Source organism: Eimeria tenella, genomic scaffold, assembly GCF_000499545.2.
Source record: "Eimeria tenella Houghton genomic scaffold, Eth_scaff33, whole genome shotgun sequence".
NCBI lineage: Eukaryota > Apicomplexa > Conoidasida > Eucoccidiorida > Eimeriidae > Eimeria > Eimeria tenella.
This window is the reverse complement of record NW_013543122.1, coordinates 5276-26185: the sequence shown is the minus strand read 5'-3', so window position 1 is coordinate 26185 and position 20910 is coordinate 5276. Positions and strand designations below refer to the sequence as shown.

Here is a 20910-nt window from a genome sequence, read left to right as displayed (position 1 = left end):
CGAAGGTTTCGTCAAGAAAACAAATACTAGAAAATAAAAACTTGTGAAAAAAAATAATTAAATGAAACTAATCAATTAATAATAAATAGTAAAGTAAAAACCGTTGACTTATGAATGATTAAATAATAAATAATAAATAATTCTAAATTAATGCATATGATGAAAGATAAAATGATTGCATAATAAATAACAAATAATTATATAATAAATAATAAATAATAAATAATATAGTGAACAATGAAGCTGGAAGGGATACAAATAACCAAATGATCAAAAATAAAGAGGAAAAGGTCAAGAAACCCTAAACCCTATACCCTAAACCCTAAACCCTAAACCCTAGGCAGATGAGCAAGCGGGTAGAAGAGGGAAGAAAAGAAAAGCAAAACCCTAAACCCTAAATCGAAGAGAAAAAGAATAACCCCAAAAATGAAAAAAGGGAAAAGAATACACAAATAAATAAATTAAAAAACAAAGAAAAACAAAAAAGAAATAGCCCCAGCCAAAACCCTAAACCCTCAAAAAGAAATAGTGCGAGAACAAAAAAGAAACCAAAAACGCGCAAGACCCCCCGAAACCCTAAACCCTAAACCCTAAACCCTAGAAAAGCAGGGGAACAAAGCAAGAAGGCGAGATATCGAAAAAACGAAAAAGAGCAAGAAAAAGACCCGCCGAAAACCCTAAACCCTAAACCCTAGACCCTAAACCCTAGAAAAATAGCCAACCCGGGAAAAAAAGCGAGACATCGAAAGACAGAAAAAGCAAGAACCCCCCCCACCCGAAAACCCTAAACCCTAAACCCTAAACCCTACCGGGTTTTTTCGGTGAGTTGGAGCAGCAAACTGGTGTTTGTCTTGAGGGCTTGCTGCTGCAGCAGCAAAGCTGTTTGTCTTTTGTTTAATTCTTTTGTTAATTCTTTTATTTCTTTTTCAATTCCTTTTTCTAATTTGCTGCTGCGCGCCGAAAGCTCTTTTTGCTTCGACTCCAGCGCTGCATGCGCCTGCGGACAAACCCCAATTATTTATTTATTCATTTACTATTTATTTATTTATTTTTATTTATTTACTTATTTATTTATTTAATTTATTCATTTGTTTGTTTGTTTGTTTGTTTTATTTTGTTTTGTTTGTTTTGGGTGTTTTGACCGGTGTTTTTAGGTTTCGTTTAAGTGGTTTTGTTGGGGTTTCATTTGCTAGGGTTTAGGTTTAGGGTTTAGGGTTTAGGGTTTGCGATGAGGAACGCGCCGGTTCTTTCTGGTGCACCTAGGGTTTAGGGTCTAGGGTTTAGGGTTTACATTAGGGAGCGTGCCGCTTCTCCCTGAAACACCTAGGGTTTAGGGTTTAGGGTTTAGGTTAGTGAGCGTGTTGTTGTTCTTTGAGGCCATTAGAGCTTAAGGTTAAGGGTTTAGGGTTTAGGGTTTATGCCAATGAGTATGCTGCTGCTCTTTGAAACCCGCAGGGCTTAGGGTTTAGGGTTTAGGGTCTACATTAATGAGCGTGGTGCTGCTCCTTGAGGCCAGTGGAGTTTAGGGTTTAGGGTTTAGGGTTTACTCCAATAAGCATGTGGCTGCTCTTTAAAGCATGTATGTCCTAGGGTTTAGGGTTTAGGGTTTATAGTTTACGTTAATGAACGTGCTGCTGCTCTTTGAAGCCCGCAGGGATTAGGGTTAAGGGTTTAGGGTTTACACCATTGCGGGTTGCTGGCCTTTGAAGTTTTTAGGGTTTAGGGTTTACTCCAAAGAGCATGTTACTGCTTTATGAAGCAAGTAGAGTTTAGGGTTTAGGGTTTAGGGTTTAGGCTAATGAGCGCGTTGCTGCTCTTTGAAGCACGTAGTTAGGGTTTAGAGTTTAGGTTTAGGGTTTACTCTAAAGAGCATGTTGAAGCGCGTAGGGTTTAGGGTTTAGGGTTTACACCAGTTAGCGTGCTGCTGCTCTTTGAAGCTCCTAGGGTTTAGGGTTTGAATGAATGAGCGTATTGCTGCTGTTTGAAGCTTGTAGGGTTTAGGGTTTAGGCTCTAGGGTTTAGGGTTTAGAACGCCAATGAGTGAGCTGCTTGCTGCTCTTTTAAGCCCGTAGGGTTTAGGGTTTAGGGTTTACGCTAATGAGCATGTTGCTGCTCTTTGAAGCATGTAGGGCTTAGGGTTTAGGGTTTACGACAATGAGCATATCGCTGCTTTTTGAAGGCCGTAGGGTTTAGGGTTTAGGCTTGTGAGCGTCTTACTGCTTCTTGAAACCCGTAGAGATTAGGGTTTAGGGTTTATGGCTTGGAACACCAATGGGTGAACCTGCTGCTGCTGTTTGAAGCTTGTAGGGTTTAGGGTTTAGGGTTTAGGGTTTAGACAAATGATCGGGTTGCTGCCTTTTCTAGCCAGTAGGGTTTAGGGTTTACGTTAATGAACGTCTTTCTGCGCTTCGAAACCCGTAGGGTTTAGGGTTTAGGGTTTAGAACAACAATGAGTAAGCGTGTTGCTGCTCTTTGGAGCCCGTAGAGTTTAGGGTTTAGGGTTTAGGGTTTAGAACGCCAACAAGTGGGCTGGCTGCTGCTCTTTAACGCCCGTAGAATTTAGGATTTAGGGTTTAGGGTTTAGGAGAATGTTGCTGCTTTTTCACACCCGTAGGGTTTAGGGTTTAGGGTTTAGGGTTTCGACGACCAACGAGCGAGCTTGCTGCTGCCCCTCACGCCCGCAGAGCGCAGCCTGTAGCGCTGAGGGTTTAGGGTTTAGGGTTTAGGGTTTAGGGTTTACTTGTTTGAGTTTGTCTTTTCTTTCTTTTTGTTTCTGTTTGACTTCTTGAGGGTTTTCCAACTCGAAGGCCACCGGCAAAGAATCCAACACTCTGTGCTGCAGACTTTTGTAAGTCGTGTGCAGCTGCTGCTGCACCTGCAGCAAATAAATAAATAAATAAATAAATAAATAAATAAATAAATAATTAAATTAAATAATTAAATAATTAAATAAATAAAATAAATAAATAGTCATATATAGAGAGGATAGAGCGAAGTAGGTAGTACGGGTGCAGCTGCTGCTGCACCTGCAGCAAGTAAATAAATAAATAAATAAATAAATAAATAAATAAATAAATAAATAAATAAATAATAAATAAATAAATAAATAAATAAATAAGTGAATAAATAAATAAATAAAATAATTAATTGAATTAAATAATTAAATAAAATAAAAAATAAATAGTCATGAATAGAAAGGATGAGTGCAGTAGGTAGTAAGGGTGCAGCTGCCGCTGCACCTGTAGTAAATAAATAAATGAATAAATAAATAAGTAAATAAGTAAATTATTAATAAAATAAAATAAAATAAAAAATGAATAAATAAATGAATAAATAAATAAAGGCTTATTAATAAATAAACAAAAGAATAGGAATGAGTAAACACTGTGTAATAAATAAAAAGTAAATTATATATAAATGAGGAATGGCAAATAGTCTATAATAAATAGTAAATATATACGGAATAGTTAATATATAATAAATAGTAAATAATAAATAAATAATAATATTAAATAATAATAAATAGTAGTAATTAATTAATTAACAGATAGTAAATAATAACAGAAAAATAGATAAATAAATAAATAAATAAGCAAATAGTAAATAATAAATAGTAAATAATAAATAGTAAATGATAATAAATAGGGAATTAATAAATGAATAATAAATGGTAAATAGGAAGTAAATAAGTATTAACTAGTAGAAAAGAATAAAATACTGAAAATGAATAAAAGATAATAAATGAGTGATGAGTAATAGTAATAAAGAAATAAATAAATAAATAAAAAGTAATAAATAATAGACTAGTACATAATAGAATAGGTAATAAAGTTATAATAAGTAATAAACAAATAAAAAGCAAAAAGTACCTCATAAATAATAAAAATAATAAGTATGTAATAAATAATAAATCATAAGTTGTATTCATTAATAAATGATATACGAACAAGAGAAAAAAACCAAAACAATAATAATTACATTATAAGAAAAAATAAAAATAAAAAAGTAAAAAACAAAAAATCGAAAATAAAAAACAAAAAATAATGATTAAATGATGGAGTTAACCCTTATTTGTTTTTGGATTTGAATTAAAAATCCAAAAAAGAATAAAAAAGACTTTTCTCGTTTTTACCTTTTGAGTCTTTTCAATTAAATCCAACAAGTCTTTTTTGTCTCCTTCATAAATGCTTCTGTAAATCAAACCCGCTGCAACGTGGCGTTTAATGCAATTTAAAATTCCTTTTCTTTCTTTCTGAAAAAACAAAAAAGAATTAAAAGCCTTTCCACCACTCAGGTGTACGTACACCCCAAACGCCCCCGGGTGTACGTACACCCGAGCGCGGCGAAGCGCCACGGGGAAGCTGGAGTTCCGAAAAAGCGCAATTTCGACAAAACATTCGAAATTTCTTTCGAATATTTATGTTGAAAAGGATAAACAGTCCTTTTAAAAGACTTTTTGCAGAAAAGAAAACGAAGAAACACGACAAAAAACGCCATTCGGGGTTTCTTTCGTTTGTCGACTTGAAATGAATCGAAAAGACAAATGGAAAGGTAAATGGAATTAAATGCAATTCAAACTGAAAACAAAAACATAAATGCCTTTATAAAACTGTAAATACAAATAATGCGCCACTAGAGCCCAAATAAATGTGCATTTGCATTCATGTTCTCGGGTGTACGTACACCACAAGCGAAGCAGCTCAACGAGTGCATGCCGATGCAAACGAAGAAAAGATAATACAGAATAAACAATTTGTGCCACTTAAACTTAACTGTTTAATTTAATTTTATTAAATTAAATTAAATTAAATTAAATTTAATTTGATGAAAAATAAATTTAATGAAGTCCGGGCGGACCTGCTCCGCTGAAAGCCCCTGGCTGCAGTTAGCTAAAGCCTCCCTCGTATCTGCAAAACGCGCATCAAACCCTAAACCCTAAACCCTAAACCCTAAGCCCTAGAGGCCTGAGGCTCACTAATGAGAGGCCCTTGGGCGGCATCCCCTGCAAGGGACTTAGGGTTTAGGGTTTAGCGTTTAGGGTTTAGGGTTTTTGAGCTCACCTGCAAGATGCTCGCTGGTGAGATCCAGCTGCAGCAGCAGCAGCAAGCAAACAAACCTAGGGCTTAGGGTTTAGGGTTTAGAAAATTTAGAGTGTCTGCGTTTGAAGCGTCAGAGTACCTGCAGCAAAAGGGTTTAGGGTTTAGGGTTTAGGGTTTAGGGTTACGTCTGCAGCCTCGAATCTGCCCATGAGCTTTTTAAGGACTTCTTCTTTTTCTTGTTGATCGGGAAAAGGGGGAAAAGTTGGAAGAGGGGGAATTGTGGCTTTCTGCATGCATGCGTTTTGCATGCATGCGTTTTGCATGCATGCGTTTTGCATGCATGCAGAGAATCGGGAAAAAGCCCCGAGAAGACTTTTGGAAGGATTCATTAAATCCAAAGCAGCATAAGCAGCAGGAAGAGTCTGAGCAGCAGCAGCAAAACTTTTGACTTTTAAATTTGTTTTGTAATTTTTAATTTTAATTTTTAAATTATTTTTTAATTTTAAAAAGAAAATTCGTTCCTGTGTTTGGCCCTTCAGCTGTACGTAGAGCTCAAGCCCCGAAACCCACTTTCATTTAAATCCGAAATATTATCTTTAAAAATCTTTTTCTGATCTTTTAATTTCATTTATTTTGTTGTTTCCAAATGATAAAAAAAGGAGGACTTCGATATGCATTTATTCAATCAACAAACCCCTTTAATTGTTCATTCTTTTATTGTTTGTTTACTCCATTATTTATTTATTTATTTATTTTCGTTAATAATCAATTTTATTATTTATTTATTTACTCAGTTAGCATTCATTTGTTGATTTAATCTGTAAGAGCAAACAAAATAATATATATTGCACGCAGCTGCTGCAGAAAGAAACAGAGTAGAACCGCAGCTCAGTTGCACGAATTAGGGTTCAGGGTTTAGGGTTTAGGGTTTAGGGTTTAGGGTTTACTTCTTGCTCGCGAGCGGGCGCGGGCTGGGGTTTGGGTTTTGGATAGAAAGGAGATCCTTTTATGTGAAGTCCTTCGTATTTGACTGAAAAGAAAAATAAATAAAAACAAAAATAAATAAAATGAATATAAACAAAAACAAATAAATTAAAATAAATAGATAAATAAATGAATAAAGATAAACAAATAATTAATAAAGAAGTCTGGGCTCGTGTTTGGGATCCATCCCAGAGGCCCCTCTATTTCAAAATTCGAATTAAATGAAATAAATTTAAAAAACAAAATGATGAGATAAAGAAACAAAGAAATAATTAAATCAATTATATTTCTAGTCTTCTTTTGAATTTAATTCTTTCAAGATATCTTAATTTAAAAGTTAAAAAGAAATTCCACTTTTGCAGGTGCATGCGCGCGCTTTGGAGTGTACGCACACCTGCTTGCTTCGCCTTTGCGCAAATCGGAAAATTTCTTTTTTGATTTTCAGAAAACAAAAATGCATTTTAAATGCATTTTAAATGCATTTTAAATGCCACTAAAACAAAAGACATTTTAATTTATAAATGCAGGACAAATTGCCTTTATTTTCCACCCAAAATCGCCTAAAACCCTAAACCCTAAACCCTAAACCCTCACTGTTGATTTGGCAGTATTGCATTTCGCAGCCATCGCGGACAAAGAACTTTCCTCTGTACTGAAAGAAACCCATTTAAGCACTTGAAAATAAATAAATAGAAAAAATAAAATTAAAAATAAACAAATAATGGGATTAGGGTTTAGGCAGCTACGTGCACTTCAGCATCCGCGCTGCCTCAGGGTTTAGGGTTTAGGGTTTAGAATTTAAGGCCTAGGGTTTAGGGTTTAGGGTTCGAGCTTTACGGCCCAGACTTTAAGCTTTGGGGTCTAAAGCGTAGCGTCTAGGGCTCAAGGCCGAGGGTTTAGGGTTTAGGGTTTAGGGTTTACGAGTCCGTCATTGAAGTCCAAAACCTCCACGAGGTTTATGGCCCCTAAACCCTCGACAGTAAACTTCTCTCCCCCTCTACAGAAAAAAGAAAAATGAAATAAGTGAATAAAGTAAATAAATAACTAACTAACTAAATAAATAAATGAATAAATAAATAAATAAAATTTATTTACTTTTTAAAATATATTTTTGTCTCAAAAACATAATTATTTCAAGTCCCACATCTGCAAAGAAACGGGGAAAAAGAAATGCTTTTGGAGTTGCAAGCAGACAAACCTTAAACTCTAAACCCTAAACCCTAAACCCTAAATCGTAGGCCAAAAAACCGGAAGGTAAACCCTAAACCCTAAACCCTTACCTTTTGTGCACATTGCCATATGCATCTCTCGCCTGAATTACAAATTCCTGGAAAACGAAAACAGCAGAAACCCTAAAACCCAAACCCTAAACCCTAAACCCTTGAGAATAGAATAGCAAAGCTCTTCGGTAAACAATCCATTTTAAATTAGAAAAAAGACAACTGAGAAAATAAAAGAAAATGAAAAATAAATGAAAAATGCATAAATAGAAAAGTGAATAAATGGGTTATGAAAAAATCAATAAATAAATACCAAATAAATAAATTATAAATAATAAATAAATAATTAAATAAGGAGTAAATAATAAATAAATAAATAAATGAGTAAATAATAAATAAAAAAATCGATAATCAACAAATAATAAATAAATAAATAATAAATAGATACGTAAATAATAAATAAATAAATAATAAATAAATAAAAATGAACAAAACAAAACAAAACAAAACAAAATAAAATAAATAAATAAAATAAATAAAATAAAATAAAATAATCCTCACATTCATTTCTCCCCCCCCTCGAAAGAATTTCAAACTTTCTCCAAAAGCAAAAGTTTGGAGAGGATTTAATCGGCCTGGAGCGACGGAGACTGTGTACGGAGAAGCTGCAGCAAATACACTAAATTAGGGTTTAGGGTTTAGGGTTTAGGGTTTAGGGTTGAGCGATTTTGGAGTCCATAGGGAAACTGCCAAATAACAAACACAACAACAGATTAATTAACTGATATAATTAATCAATCAGTTAATCAAATTAATTAACTAATTACTTAATCAAAGCATCAGTTAATTAATTAATTAATTAATTAACCAATTAATTGCAATAAATAGCAAATTAATAAAAATAAAATAAAATAAAATCAAATAAAATAAAAATAAAAATAAAACTTTTGGATTTCTTACAAGCCACAGGATATTTGCCGTCCAGCAAAATCGTCACCAAGTGCAGCGCAGCAGCAGAACAAGAAAAGAAAACCTAAATATAAATAAAAAAATAAATAAAAGATAATAAATAAATAAATAAATAAATAACAAATAAATAAATAAATAAATGAAATAAATAAATAAAATAATCACTAATTAGTGCAAAAAGAATGGATTTGATAGATGCAGGAGGAGTGGTAGCAGCAGCAGCAGCAGCAGCAGCAGCAGCAGCAGCAGTAGAGCACTAGCAGCAGCAGCAGAGCAGTGGCAGCAGCAGCAGCAGAGCAATAGCAACAGCAGAGCAATAGCAGCAGCGGCAGCAGTGCAGTTGCAGCAGCAGAACAGCAGCAGCAGCACAACTGCAGCAGCAGCAGAACAGCAACTGCAGCAGCAGCAGCAGAACAACAACAAACTGCAACAACAGCTGCTGCTGCTGTTTGTACACCGTACAGTATAGGTGCCGTCTTGGTTATCCAGCACTTGCGCAAGCTGCTGCTGCTGCTGCTGCTGCTGCTGCTGCTGCTCGTCCTCCTCAGCAGCAGCAGCAGGATCTGCTTGCGGCAGCACGACAGGGTGTATGTACACCACAAATTTGGCGCCGCCGTGTGAAGCAAATTGGCCGTCTGGGGCGACAGCTTGAATTGTGAACTAAATAAATAAATAAATAAATAAATAAATAAATAAATAAATAAATAAATAAATAAATAAATAGAAAAATAATAATTAATAATTTAAAATAATAATTAATTGAAATAAAAATACGATTCATTTAAAGAGGAAAGCTGCAGAAATGGAGAAACGAAAGATAAGGAAGTTCTATGCATGCGAGCAGTAGCAGCAACAGCAGCAAATGCAGCAGCAGCAAATGTAGCAGCAGCGGCATATGCAGCAGCAAAAGCAGCAGCAGCATATGCAGCAGCAAAAGCAGCAGAAGCGGCAGCAAATGCAGCAGCAGCAGCAGCAAGAACAGTCCAAGAATTAAATACTAAAAATGAGAATCTAACAGCAAATGAAAAGCTGGAAAGCAAACCCAAAAAAAAACCGACACCAAAACTAAATAAATAAATAAATAAATAAATAAATATAAATAAATAAAAAATAAATAAATAAATAAATAAATAAATAGAATTATACTTCGTTCAAGACTCCTGCAAAAAGGGCCTGAAGACCTTCTCCGTAAACGCGGCACTGAGAAGGATCGATTTTGGAGTTTTTCTTGGTTTTTTCTCCTTTTTCCAAATCCTGAAGAAAAATAAATCCATTTTAATCAAATAATTCATTTAAAACTCTTTTATTTTCTCTTTTTGCAGCTCTTAATTGCCGAAAATCGAAGAAATCCATTTTTCATCATGCACGTGCACATACACTCCGCCCAGCTCCAGTGTACGTACACCGCAACACACCGCATCCAAAAGGAATTCATCTATTTCATTTAATTTAATTTAAATTAAATTAAATTCAATCAATTCAAATTGCTTGTATTGGATAAACCCTAAACCTTAAACCCTAAACCCTAAACCCTAGACTCACGTCCTCCAAGTCAAGGGCCGGAGGCGGCTGGGGGCGAAACCTGCACAATGAGTCACAAACCCTAAACCCTAAACCCTAAACCCTAAACCCTGGTAATAAACTCAACAGATTCGGTGGTGCCGCAGCCTCGCCAGTGCGGCAGCAGCAGCCGCAGCAGCAGCAGGAAAGAGCAGCAGGAAGCAGCAGCAGCAGCAAAGAAAACAGCAGCAGCAGCAGCAAAATTAGCACTGGCAGCGGCGGCAGTGTAGAAAAAAAAGCAGATAAGCTATAGAAGAAACTGCAGCAGCAGCAGTAGCAGGAACAGCAGCAGCAGCAACAGCAGGAGGAGCAATAGTACGAGCAGAAACGGCAGCAGCAGCAACGGAGCAGCTGCAGCAGCAGCAGGGGCAGCAACAGCAGCAGCAGCAAATGCAAGGGCAGCAGCAGCAGTTTCACTTGGCCACGTTGATGTCCGTATACTTCAGAAGGATATCTGCAGCAGCAGCAACAGCAGCAGCAGCAGCACCAGCACACACCACCAACTATGGAATGAAGAAACAGCAGGCGAGCCAGCTGCAGCAGCAGCAGAAGCAGCAGCAAATAAAAGGGAAAGGTGGTGTCTGTACACTGCAGCAGGGCCCCACACCTGCTGCATCATTTGCTGCATCTTTCCTCAAAATGGACTCCCAGGGGCTTTGCTGCTGCTGCTGCTGCAGCAGCAGCAGGTCCTTGCCTTCAGCTGCAGTCACCCCCGCATCTGCTGCTGCTGCTGCTGCTTCCGCTTCTGGGGCTTCAATGATTTGGTCTAAAAAGCTGCCCCACTGAGCAGCAGCAGCAGCAGCAGCAGCCGAGCTGCTGCCTCCTCCTCTGCTGCTGCTGCTGCCAGCATCATTAGTCAAATCCAAATCAATAAAAGATCCTCCAGACTCTGAGGAGCTCACTGAGCTGCTGGGGTGTACATACACCCCAGCTTCTCTCCCGTTTTCCCGGGGGCCCCCCTCGAGGGGCCCCCCTGGGGGCCCCCCGGGGGGCCCCCCAGGGGGCCCCCCAGGGGGCCCCGGGGGGCCCCCGGGGGGCCCCCCTGAGGGGGCCCTGGGGGCCCCCTTTGGGTCTGCAGCAAAGCGGAATTCTTTTCTGCTGCTGCTGCTGCTGCGGCTGCTGATGAGGAATTGCTGCGAGCGAGGGGAGGAGAGAAGAGAAGCAGCAGGGGAGATGTCGGAGGAGCGGGGCGAGTTTGCTGCTGATGCTGCTTGCTGCTGCTGCTGCTGCTGCTGCTTCTGGAGGGAGCTTTGCTGCAGCATGTGGGCTATGCTCTTCCGGATTTTGGAAACGGAAATGTCCATTAAACCCCTTTGCGGGGCCTCCCCGCCAGATTTACTATTTTGCATTTTTGAAAGGCAAAAAAGCAAAAGCGCCAAACGCGAGGGCTGGGGTGTACGTACACCTCAAGTTAAAGCCAAAACGCGAGCGCTGCGGTGTACGTACACCTCAAGTTTCGCGCCGCAAGCGCCGCCAAGCTCTTCTCGGCTCGATTTGAGGCGCAAAAAGCCCCGAAAGGATTGAATTGAATTAAATTAAATTTAAATTGAAGTTAAATTAACTAAAAAACCCATTTGGTCCGTTTAAACGCGAGTTTTCCCCTTTTCCGAGAACGCGGCGGCTGAGCGGCTAGCCAGCAGCCTCAGACACCGCGGCGGCTGCGGCCAGCCGCTGCGCTCCAGCTCCTCTTTTAATTGTTTAAATTCAATTAAATAAATTAAAATGAAAAATATAAACTTCAAAACATTTCAATTCAATGAAAAAACGCAGAAAAACGAGCCGCCGCAGCGCGCTGCGTTCAAACAATATCCGCGGCGGCTGGGGGGCCCCCCAGTCGTGAACGGGGCCCCTGGGGCCCCTTTTGGGGCTTTTTGAGGGAAAAAAGCAGCAAAAAAAGTTTGAAATGATAAATTGGTTTTATTTTCCGGAAGAAATAAACAAATTTGAGGGTTTTTGGAGGCAGATCGGCAGCAGCAGCGAAAGCCGCGAGCACGAGCCTGGCTCAGCAGCAGGCGCATGCAGCGCGCGCAGCTATGTCTGCGGCCTTTTGAGTTCAATTTATTTATTTAATTTAATTTATTTGATTTATTTAATTCAATTTATTTCTTTTTACTTAATTCGCCACTTCAATTTACTCCAGAGGCACAAAATGCCGCCACGCCAGCCCCCCTAGTTGCTGTCGGCCCCGCTGCCGCTGCTGCCGCTGCTGCTGCTGGTGCTGCCGCTGCTGCTGCTGCTGCTGCTGCTCGGGTATAATGCGGGGAAGGTCCACTGGCTCTGCTGCTTCGCCACCGCCCCCGTCGCTGCTGCTGCTGCTGCTGCTGCTGCTGTTTGAGAGCTCCCAGTCCCGGAGAATCGGCTCGCCGCCGCAGCAGCAGCAGCAGCGGTGCGTGTACGCCTTCACGCGAGCAGCAGCAACAGCAGCAGCAGCAGCAGCAGCAGCGCGCAGCCGCAGCAGCAGCCCTTCTGCTCCACCCCAGGCGCGTGGGGGGCTCCCCTGCAGTCCTCTGCTGCACCCAGAGGGGCCCCCCAGGGGGGCCCCCCAAACCCTGGGGGCCCCCCTGGGGCCCCTCATGGGGGCCCCCCAGGGGGCCCCCCTGGGGGGCCCCCTCGGGGGTCCCCTGGGGGCCCCCAAACATTTGAATGGGCCCCCGAATAGGGCCCCCCCTGAGATGCCAGATTGGGCTGAGCATTTGTGGGGAGTTTGGCATTTGCATCTTCCTGAGAGTTTGCTGGCCGAGGGTTTAGGGTTTGGCGAGGGTTTAGGGTCTGAGGGTTTAGGGCTTAGGGTTTGCGGGCTGCCGCTGTTTCTGGACTGGGAAGGGTTTGGGTCTTTGCCAGATTTGAAGAGAGAGGGGCCCCTCATTCTGCGGCGGGAGGGAAGCAGCGAGTGGGAAACAAACAAATAAATAAATAAATAAATAAATGAATAAATAAAATAATAAATAAATAAGCAAATAGATAATTATTTAATTAATCAATTAAATAAATAAAGATAAGTAAATGAATGAAAAGAAATAAAAAACGAAAAATTTGCAAAGAAGACAAATGGAGGGAAGTCGAAAAGTTGAAAATGTGATTTTGGGGTCAAATTAGCTCAAAATTGGATTTTTTCGGAAATAAATAAACAATTTAATAATAAGGAATTAATTAAATGTTTTATTTATTCTTGTATTCGTTTTTAGATTCTTTTTGAGGCTCGCGGGAGCCCAAGGCCCCGCGCTGGAGCTGGAGGGGTTGCTGGGCTATTCGGGTGTACGTACACTCGAAATCTTCATGGGCCGAATTCAACTTCACGCCGCTGTTGCTGCCGGGCCCGTTTTTCGGGTTTTTTCGCCAGTAAATCATTTATTTAATCATTTAATTCATTCAACTTCATTTAATTTCATTTATTTGCATTTATTTGCATTTATTTTCATTTAAATTCACCCAAGTTTGGTGTTTTCGCTTCAAGCTCCCCCAGAAATATACCCTGTTTGCTCTCCGACAGTTTTGACACAAAATATGAGCTGGTGGTGCCTCTGAACCCTAAACCCTAAACCCTAAACCCTAACCCCTAAACCCTAAACCCTCAGCATGTCGGGACTTGTGCAATTCCAAAGAGCTGCTTTTCGGTTTCATATGGCAACGAATTTAACCCGAATAATTCATTATTTATTTATTTATTTATTTTTATTTATTTATTTATATTTGTTTATTTTATTCTTATTTATTTATTTTTTTATTTTTTATATTTACTTTTGTTTGAAGGAAACAGAAGGGGCCCCCAGCGATGACCTTCCAGCCAACGTTGACATAGTGAGTACACGCGAATAAACCCTAAACCCTAAACCCTAACCCCTAAACCCTAATTTTTAAGCCCTAAGGCCTGAAGCTTGAAGCCTAAACCCAAACTCTAAACCCTAAACCCTAAACCCTAAATAAAACAGCAATTAGAAATAAAGAATAATGAAAACGCTAAAAATAAAAATAAAAATAGGAAAAACGAAATTTCGAAAAGCTGCAGAAGAACGGCAAAGGCCAAAAAGGCTTTTACTGATTTATTATTTCTTTCGGATTTTTTAAATAAATTAAATCAAATTAAATTAATTTAATTAAATCAACTTAATTAAATCAAATTAAATTTAATTAAATTAAAAAAATAAATAAAATAAAATAAAATAAAAATTATTTTTCAAACGACTCTTTTGCTGCAGCGCGACAGCAGCGGGCGAGTGGTGTTAAGTGGCGGCGGGGAAAAAATAAAAAACGAAATAAAAAAAGAAAAAGAAAAAAAAGAAATAAAAAAAGGAATTAAAAAAGAAATTAGAAAAGAAATAAAAAAAGAAATTAAAAAAGAAAAAGAAATAAAAGAAAGTAAAAAAAGAACTTTCGCCGGGTTCTTCACCGCCTACAGAATCCTCGGAGAAGACCGAAACGAATTGTAAACCCTAAACCCTAAACCCTAAACCCTAAACCCTAAGCCCTAAAGCGTGTGGGGGATGCTTGTAATTGTGTCCTTGAAAGTTCAGTATCTGCGAATTTATGTATTTTTTCTTTTTTCTTTAGGGTTTGGGGTTTAGGGTTTAGGGTTTGTTTCCTTCGTTGCCATGTACTTGCTTTATCGAAAAACCTAAACCCTAAACCCTAAACCCTAAACCCTAAACCAATTCGAGGGTTTAGGGTTTGGGTGATTCGTATGTTGAATTCCCTTAGCATTTGACCTCTTAATTATCATGATTTGTTTCATCCAAGGGTTGAGAGTTTAGGGTTTAGGGTTTAGGGTTTAGCGAATGGCATTTGTTGAAAGCCTCTTTCGAATTTTTCTTCCTTCATTTCTTTTTCTTTCACTTATTATTGTTTATTTATTCATTATTTATTTATTTATTTATTTATTTATTTATTTATTTATTTATTTGTTATTTATTGCGTTTTGCTGCAGCCGCATAAACCACAAGTTCCTGGCCTACGGGCCGCGGTGTCTGTACACCTCAGCAAACCCCACAAAAGAAGCAGCTTTTATTTTTTTCAAAAATAAAAATAAAACTTTTTTAAAACTTTCCAACAAACTTCTCGTCTGCGATCAAAACCCCGGACACAACTTCCAGCTGATCAAACAGCGAGTCCGTTGCTGCTGCTGCTGCTGCTGCTGCTGCTGTACTTGCTGCTACTGTACTTGCTGCTGCTGCTGCTGCTGCTGCTGCTACTGCTGCTGCTGCTACTGCTGCTGCTGCTGTACTTGCTGCTGCTGCTGCTGCTGTTGTTGTTGCTGCTACTGTGCCTTTTGCTGCTGCTGTGGATGCTAGGGCTCTTGCCGTTTGCTGCTGCTGTTGCTGCTGCTGGTGTTTGGTTCTACTATTTATGCTGTTGCTGCTGCTGCTGCTGCAGTTGCTGCTGCTGCAGCAGCAGCAGCTTTATACAATTCGTTTTAAGCTAATTAAAAAGTTAAAAGTTGCTGTTTTGTCTTTTTGCTGCTGCAGCTCTCAGCGCTTGCAGAGGAGACAACAGAGCCGTTCTGCAGCAGCAGCAGCAGCAGCAGCAGCACGAACTAAATTGTTGAATTCAAGTTGAATTCGATTTGATCGCAAGAAATAAAACAAATTCATCTTGTTTCAAATTAATTAATTTAATTAATTAATTAAATTAATTAAATTAATTAATTAAATTGATTGAAATAATTAATTAAATTAATTAAATATTTAATTGTCCGTTTAGCAATTGGAACGATTTATTAGTTTTTTCTTTTTCTTCTTTCTGGCTTTTAGACTTCAATTAATTCATTTTTGGAAGCGTGACAAAAAACAAGGGTTTAGGGTTTAGGGTTTAGGGTTTAGGGAGGCCAAGTGGCGCTGCAGTCTTCTTCTGCAGCCTTTGGCGAAGCTGAGAAGAGGGAAGTTGAAGAGGAATTTATTTATTTTATTTATTTCTTTTGTTTTGATTTTATTTAATTCTTTTATTTTATTTATTTCTTTTTTGTTTTTATTTAATTCTCCTTTCGCTTCTCCATTAAACATGCGCTCGCAGACAGCAGCAAATCTTTTCTGCTGCTGCTCTATTTGCTGCAGCTCGCGCAGACACAAAGAACGCAGCTGCTGCAGCGCAGCAGCAGCACGTGCAGCAGCAGCTTCTGCGGCAGGTGCAGCAGCAGCAGCTGCAGCAGCAGCAGCTGCAGCAGCAGCAGCTGCAGCAGGTGTAGCAGCTGCTGCAGCAGGTGCAGCAGCGACAGCAGGTGCAATAGGTGCAGCAGCAGCAGCAGCATCAAGATCAGTACAGTCTGCGTCTTGCTGCACAGAGGAAGCCCCGTGCTGCTGCTGCTGCTGCAGCAGCAGCTGCTGCTGCTGCAGCAGCGACAAGATCTGCTTGAGTTTTGCTTTTGCTGCTTTGAAATCTCCCAGATGTTTATTTGCTGCTGCTGCTCTGTAAAGAGCTTTGAAGTTGCTGCTGTCTAGACAGAGGGCCATTTCGCAAACCCTTTTTGCTTTTTGGTGCTGCTGCTGCTTCAGCAAACATGCTGCTAGATTCAGCAACAGCTGCAGCAGCTGCTGCTGCTGCTCTCCAGATGAGAGACTCAGCTGCTGCAGCAGGCTTTCCTGCTGCTGCTGCTGCTGCTGCTGCTGCTGGGGCTGTGGCGGTGCAGGCTCGAGTTGGTGCCCTTGCTGCTGCTGGCTGTCACGCTTCTGCTGCTGTTGCTGCTGCTGCTGCTGCTGCTGCTGCTGCTCGAAATCAATAGCTAAGAGGGCCCGCTCGTAACAGGAAATTGCTGCTGCATACTCATTTTGGTAATAATGTTTATTTCCTTTTTCTTTTAATTTATTAAAGAAGTCCCGTTTTGCTGCTGGGTCCAGCTGCTGCAGCAGCTGCAGCAGCTGCTGCTGCTGGAGCCCTGCTGACGCTGCTGCTGCTGCTGCTGCTAATGTCGCTTTGCTCTTTATCTTTCCATCGCGGCTGCAGCGCAGCACCTCTGGAACTAAAGGCAGGTCCGCTATTTCCATTTGCTGCTGCTGCGGCTCCTGCTGCTGCTGCTGCTTGTCTTGCTGCTGCTGCTGCTGCTACTGGTGCTGCTGCTGCTGCTGCTGCTGCCAGATCTACCGTTAAAATTGGTTTTATAACTCTAAAACAATATAAAATTTGTTTATTTATTTATTTATTTGTTTATTTATTCATTTAGTTTCGCACAATTCAGCTGCAGCTGCCTCCCGGGTCACCTGAGCTGCTGCAGCTCTCCCGTGCTGCTTTTTGAACAAAAAGAGAGCATTTAAATCTGATTTAATTGATTTAATTTAATTAATTAAAATAAATAAATAAATAATTTAATTTAATTTCATTTCATTTCATTTAATTTCCTCTTATTTAATCCACTTTCCTCAGATGCACCGACGGACTCTAAACGCATGCAGCCCCAAAGACGGCCGGTAGAGCCAATAGAAATTAATTTCAAAATCAAATTCTTTTTATTTATTTAATGTAATTTTATTTCGTTTTATTTATTTATTTATTTATTTTATTTATTTATTATTTTATTAGTTTATTCGTCTTATTTATTTATTTATTTAATTTGTTTGTTTACTTATTTTATTTATTTTATTCATTATTTATTTATTTATTCATTTGTTTATCTATTTATTTATTTAGATCAATTAATTAATGAATTATATGTATTTATTTTATTTATTTATCTATTTATTGATTATTTTATTTACTTATTTATTTATTAATATTTAAATATATAAATAAAAATATATGAATGGTAATAAGTAAATAGATAAAAATGTGAATAAAGAGTAAAAATTAGTAAACAAACAAACAAATAAAAATAGTAAATATATAAATAAGTAAATAAAAATAAATAAATAAAATAAACAAATAAATAGACAAACAAATAAATAAATAATACATAAACAAGTAAATAAATAAATAAATAAATAAATACATAAATAAATAAATAAATAAAGTTTTAATTGTCTTCTGAGTTATCTCCAAATTTGCTTTTCATCTTTTCCATTTCTTTTTGCTGCTCATCAATTAGCTTTGCACATTCAGCAGCAACACTTCCTTCTGCTGCTGCTTCTGCTGCTGCTGCTGCTGCTGCTGCATCTGTTGCAGGGGGTGCTTCTGCTGCTGCTGCTGCTGCTGCAGGCTGCGTTGCTGCTGCAGCTTTCGCCTCTTCGGCAGCCGCCGCAGCAGCTACAGCCGCAGCAGCAGCAGCTCCGAGGCCGCCGCCGCCGCCGCCGCTGCTGCTGCTGCTGCTGCTGCTGCTGCTGCTGGCGTTTCTGTTTGCTGCTTTGAGGCCCCTTTTTGCTGCTTGGAGGGAAAGGACTTCAGCTCTTAAGCTGTTAATTTCTTTAATTAAATCTGCATTTTCTTTCATGAGTTTTGAATTGTCTTCTCTGTGAGTTTTTGCATCTTTTGAAATTCTTTTTTTGAGTTGTTTAATTGCTGCTTCGAGGTGCTGCTGCTGCCTGGTTTGTTCTGCTGCAGCGTCTTCGTTGGGGGGCTTTGCTGCTGCTGCTGCTGCTGCTGCTGCGCCGCTGCTTCTGTACAGCAGCAGCAAATCTCTCTTCAGTTCTTTCGGATTGTCAATTTGCTGCAGACATTTGCAAACTCCCCAACTTAAGTTGTTGATGACTTTTTGTTTTTGTTTCGTTTGCTGCTGCTGCTGCTGCTGCTGCTGCCGGGCAGCGAGCAGCAGGCGCTGCAGCTTCTGCTGCTGCTGCTGCTGCTGCTGCTGCTGCTGCTGGCAGCAAACGAGCTCGCGGTCCATGCACTTGATCTGCTGCTGCATCTCCTGCAGCTGCTGCTGCTGCGGCCCCGCGGTTTGCTGCAGCTGCTGCAGCTTATACCCTAATATGTAGTTTTGCTTCTCAAAACTTTGCTGCTGCTGCCGCAGCAAATAAATCTTCTTTTCTTTTTCTCCTAAAGCTTCTTCTTTTTCCTTCAGCTGCTGCTGCAGCTGCGAACGGTCCTGCAGCAGCTTTTCCAGGTCCTGCAAATAAATAAATAAATAAACAAACAAACAAACAAACAAACATATAAATAAATAAATAAATAAATATATATATATATATATATATATATATATATATATATATATATATATATATATATATATATATATATATATTATTAAATGGAATTGAGGAAAGGGTTTTGGGAAAGGGGCGGAAGAAAAGCGCGAGGGGTGGAATCAAACCTAAACCCTAAACCCTAAACCCTAAACCCTAAACCCTAAGCCATAAACCCCAAACTTCAAACTCTAATCCCTAAACCCTAAACTCTAAACCCTCAACCGTAACCCCTAAACCCTACACCCCAATCTCCAAACCCCAAACGATAAACCCTATGCCCTAAACGCTAAACCCTAAACCCTAAACCCTAAACCCTAAGCCCTAACCCTAAACCCTAAACCCTAAACCCTAAACCCCAAACCCTAAACCCTAGGCACCTCTTTGAGTCTGGAGAACTTTTCTTCTTTTGCTCTCGTGGCTTCTTTTAGCTGCTGAAATTCTTCTGCTGCATCTTCATACTGCTGTCTGTACACCCCAGCTTGGCCCCGCACTTTTATTTTTTCTTTTTGAACTTCCAAAAGTTTTCTTTCGTACATTTCCTTCAAACCCTCGATTTCCCTGCACGCAAAGGGTTTAGGGTTTAGGGTTTAGGGTTTAGGGTTTGCCTGTCGGCGTCATCTTCAATTTGGTGCAGCAGCTGCTGATGGGCCTTAACAGCAATTTCTTTTCTCTCTTTTTGTTTTTTAATTTCTTCTTCAAAATGCTGCGCCTGCAGATTTAGTTGTCTCCGCCATTCTGTGCACAAACCCCAAACCCTAAACCCTAAACCCTAAACCCTAAACCCTAAACCCTGAACCCTGCTGCGCCAGCGCGGTGGCGCTCTTGCGCTAGTTCTTCCTGGGCTTCTCGCCGTCATCCAAACCCTAAACCCTAAACCCTAAACCCTACACCCTCACTTCTGGATCCCGGACCCCGCCCCTCAAACCCTAAACCTTAAACCCTAAACCCTAAACCCTAGGGACCTTGTTCTTTGTCGCTGGCTTCTTTCAAAAGTTTTTCTTTTTCTTTTTTCCAAAGTTCTCTTTCTTTTTCTTTTTCTGTCACTAATCTTTTTTGGCGGTTTAATTCAATTGAGAGTTTGCTTTGAAACTTCGCCTCCAGCGTCTGCACGCAAACCCTAAACCCTAAACCCTAAACCCTAAACCCTAAACCCTAGACCCTGAACCCTAAACCCAACACCCTAAACCGTTGACCGTAAACCCTAAACCCGGAACCCTGAATCCTGAACCCTCAAACGAAAACGCCAAACTCTGAACCCTAAACCCTAAACCCTAAACCCTTAACCCTAAACCCTAAACCCTAAACCCTCGGCCTTAAGCACAGGTCGAAATCGAGAAACAACCAAACAGAACAAAAACAAAAACAAAAGCAAAAATAAAGTTAAATAGCAATAAAACAAAACGAAATAACACAAAACAAAATAAAACAAAACAAAACAAAACAAAATAAAATAAAATAAAATAATAATTGAAAAAGACCTGGAGTTCCTTCAAATGTTTTTCCTCTTGTTCATTTATTTTCTCTTTGAAGTTTTTTTCTTCTTCTGCTTTTTCTTCCCGCAACAAATCAAACTTAGCCCTGCAAACAAAGTAATGCAGCAGCAGCAGCAGCAGCAGAAGTGCAGCACCTGCAGCAGCAGCAGCAGCAGCAGAAGTGCAGCACCTGCAGCAGCAGCAGCACCTGCAGCAGAAGCAGCACCTGCAGCAGCAGCAGCAGCAGTAACGGCGGCGGTAGCAACTGCAGCAGCAGCACCAGAGGCAACAGTCTTCGCAGTAGAAGCAGCAGCAGCAGCAACAGCAGCGATAGCAGCAGCAGCAATAGCAGCAGCAGCGACAGCAGCAGCAGCAGCGACAGCAGCAGCAGCAGATTAATTAAATAGCAAATAAATAGAAAAGAAGGGAAAAAGAAATAGAGAAATGAAAAACCCTAATAACAAACAGAAATAAATATATAAATATATAAGTAAATAATAAATAAACAAACAAATAAGAACAATAAATAATAAATAAATAAACAAACAAGCAATAAATAATAAATAAATAAATAAATAAATAAATAAATAAATAATAAACAAGCAAACAATAAGTAGTAAGT

The 20910-nt window shown here is 39.5% G+C and overlaps 5 protein-coding genes across 5 annotated transcripts in view; all 5 read right to left on the bottom strand.

Moving 5' to 3' along the window:
• Nucleotides 1–9352: 9352 nt before the first annotated feature.
• Nucleotides 9353–11121, bottom strand: ETH_00005630 (filamin, putative; the record flags this gene model as incomplete). Its single annotated transcript, XM_013376262.1, has 4 exons — nt 9353–9466; nt 9755–9794; nt 10190–10226; nt 10380–11121. 4 exons carry the CDS (start codon nt 11119–11121, stop codon nt 9353–9355), a joined length of 933 nt encoding a protein of 310 aa, XP_013231716.1.
• Nucleotides 11122–11903: 782 nt separating this feature from the next.
• On the bottom strand, nt 11904–12347 carry ETH_00005625 (uncharacterized protein; the record flags this gene model as incomplete). The annotated part of the gene is made up of 1 exon (XM_013376261.1): nt 11904–12347. One exon carries the CDS (start codon nt 12345–12347, stop codon nt 11904–11906), a length of 444 nt encoding a protein of 147 aa, XP_013231715.1.
• Nucleotides 12348–14802: 2455 nt separating this feature from the next.
• ETH_00005620 (uncharacterized protein) lies at nt 14803–16743 on the bottom strand (the record flags this gene model as incomplete). Its single annotated transcript, XM_013376260.1, has 2 exons — nt 14803–15148; nt 15764–16743. 2 exons carry the CDS (start codon nt 16741–16743, stop codon nt 14803–14805), a joined length of 1326 nt encoding a protein of 441 aa, XP_013231714.1.
• A 962-nt stretch (nt 16744–17705) lies between these two features.
• ETH_00005615 (WD domain, G-beta repeat-containing protein, putative) lies at nt 17706–19352 on the bottom strand (the record flags this gene model as incomplete). The annotated part of the gene is made up of 2 exons (XM_013376259.1): nt 17706–18734; nt 19194–19352. The coding sequence occupies 2 exons, from the start codon at nt 19350–19352 to the stop codon at nt 17706–17708; spliced, it is 1188 nt and encodes a 395-aa protein (XP_013231713.1).
• A 418-nt stretch (nt 19353–19770) lies between these two features.
• The window catches only part of ETH_00005610 (Tubulin-tyrsoine ligase-like protein, related), a gene marked incomplete at both ends in the record, with an annotated part of 4450 nt that continues 3310 nt past the window's right edge, over nt 19771–20910 (bottom strand). The window contains 2 exons of the mRNA XM_013376258.1: nt 19771–19920; nt 20295–20394. Of these exons, the coding sequence (XP_013231712.1) occupies nt 19771–19920; nt 20295–20394 (250 nt within the window). The remainder of the gene's footprint in view (nt 19921–20294; nt 20395–20910) is intronic.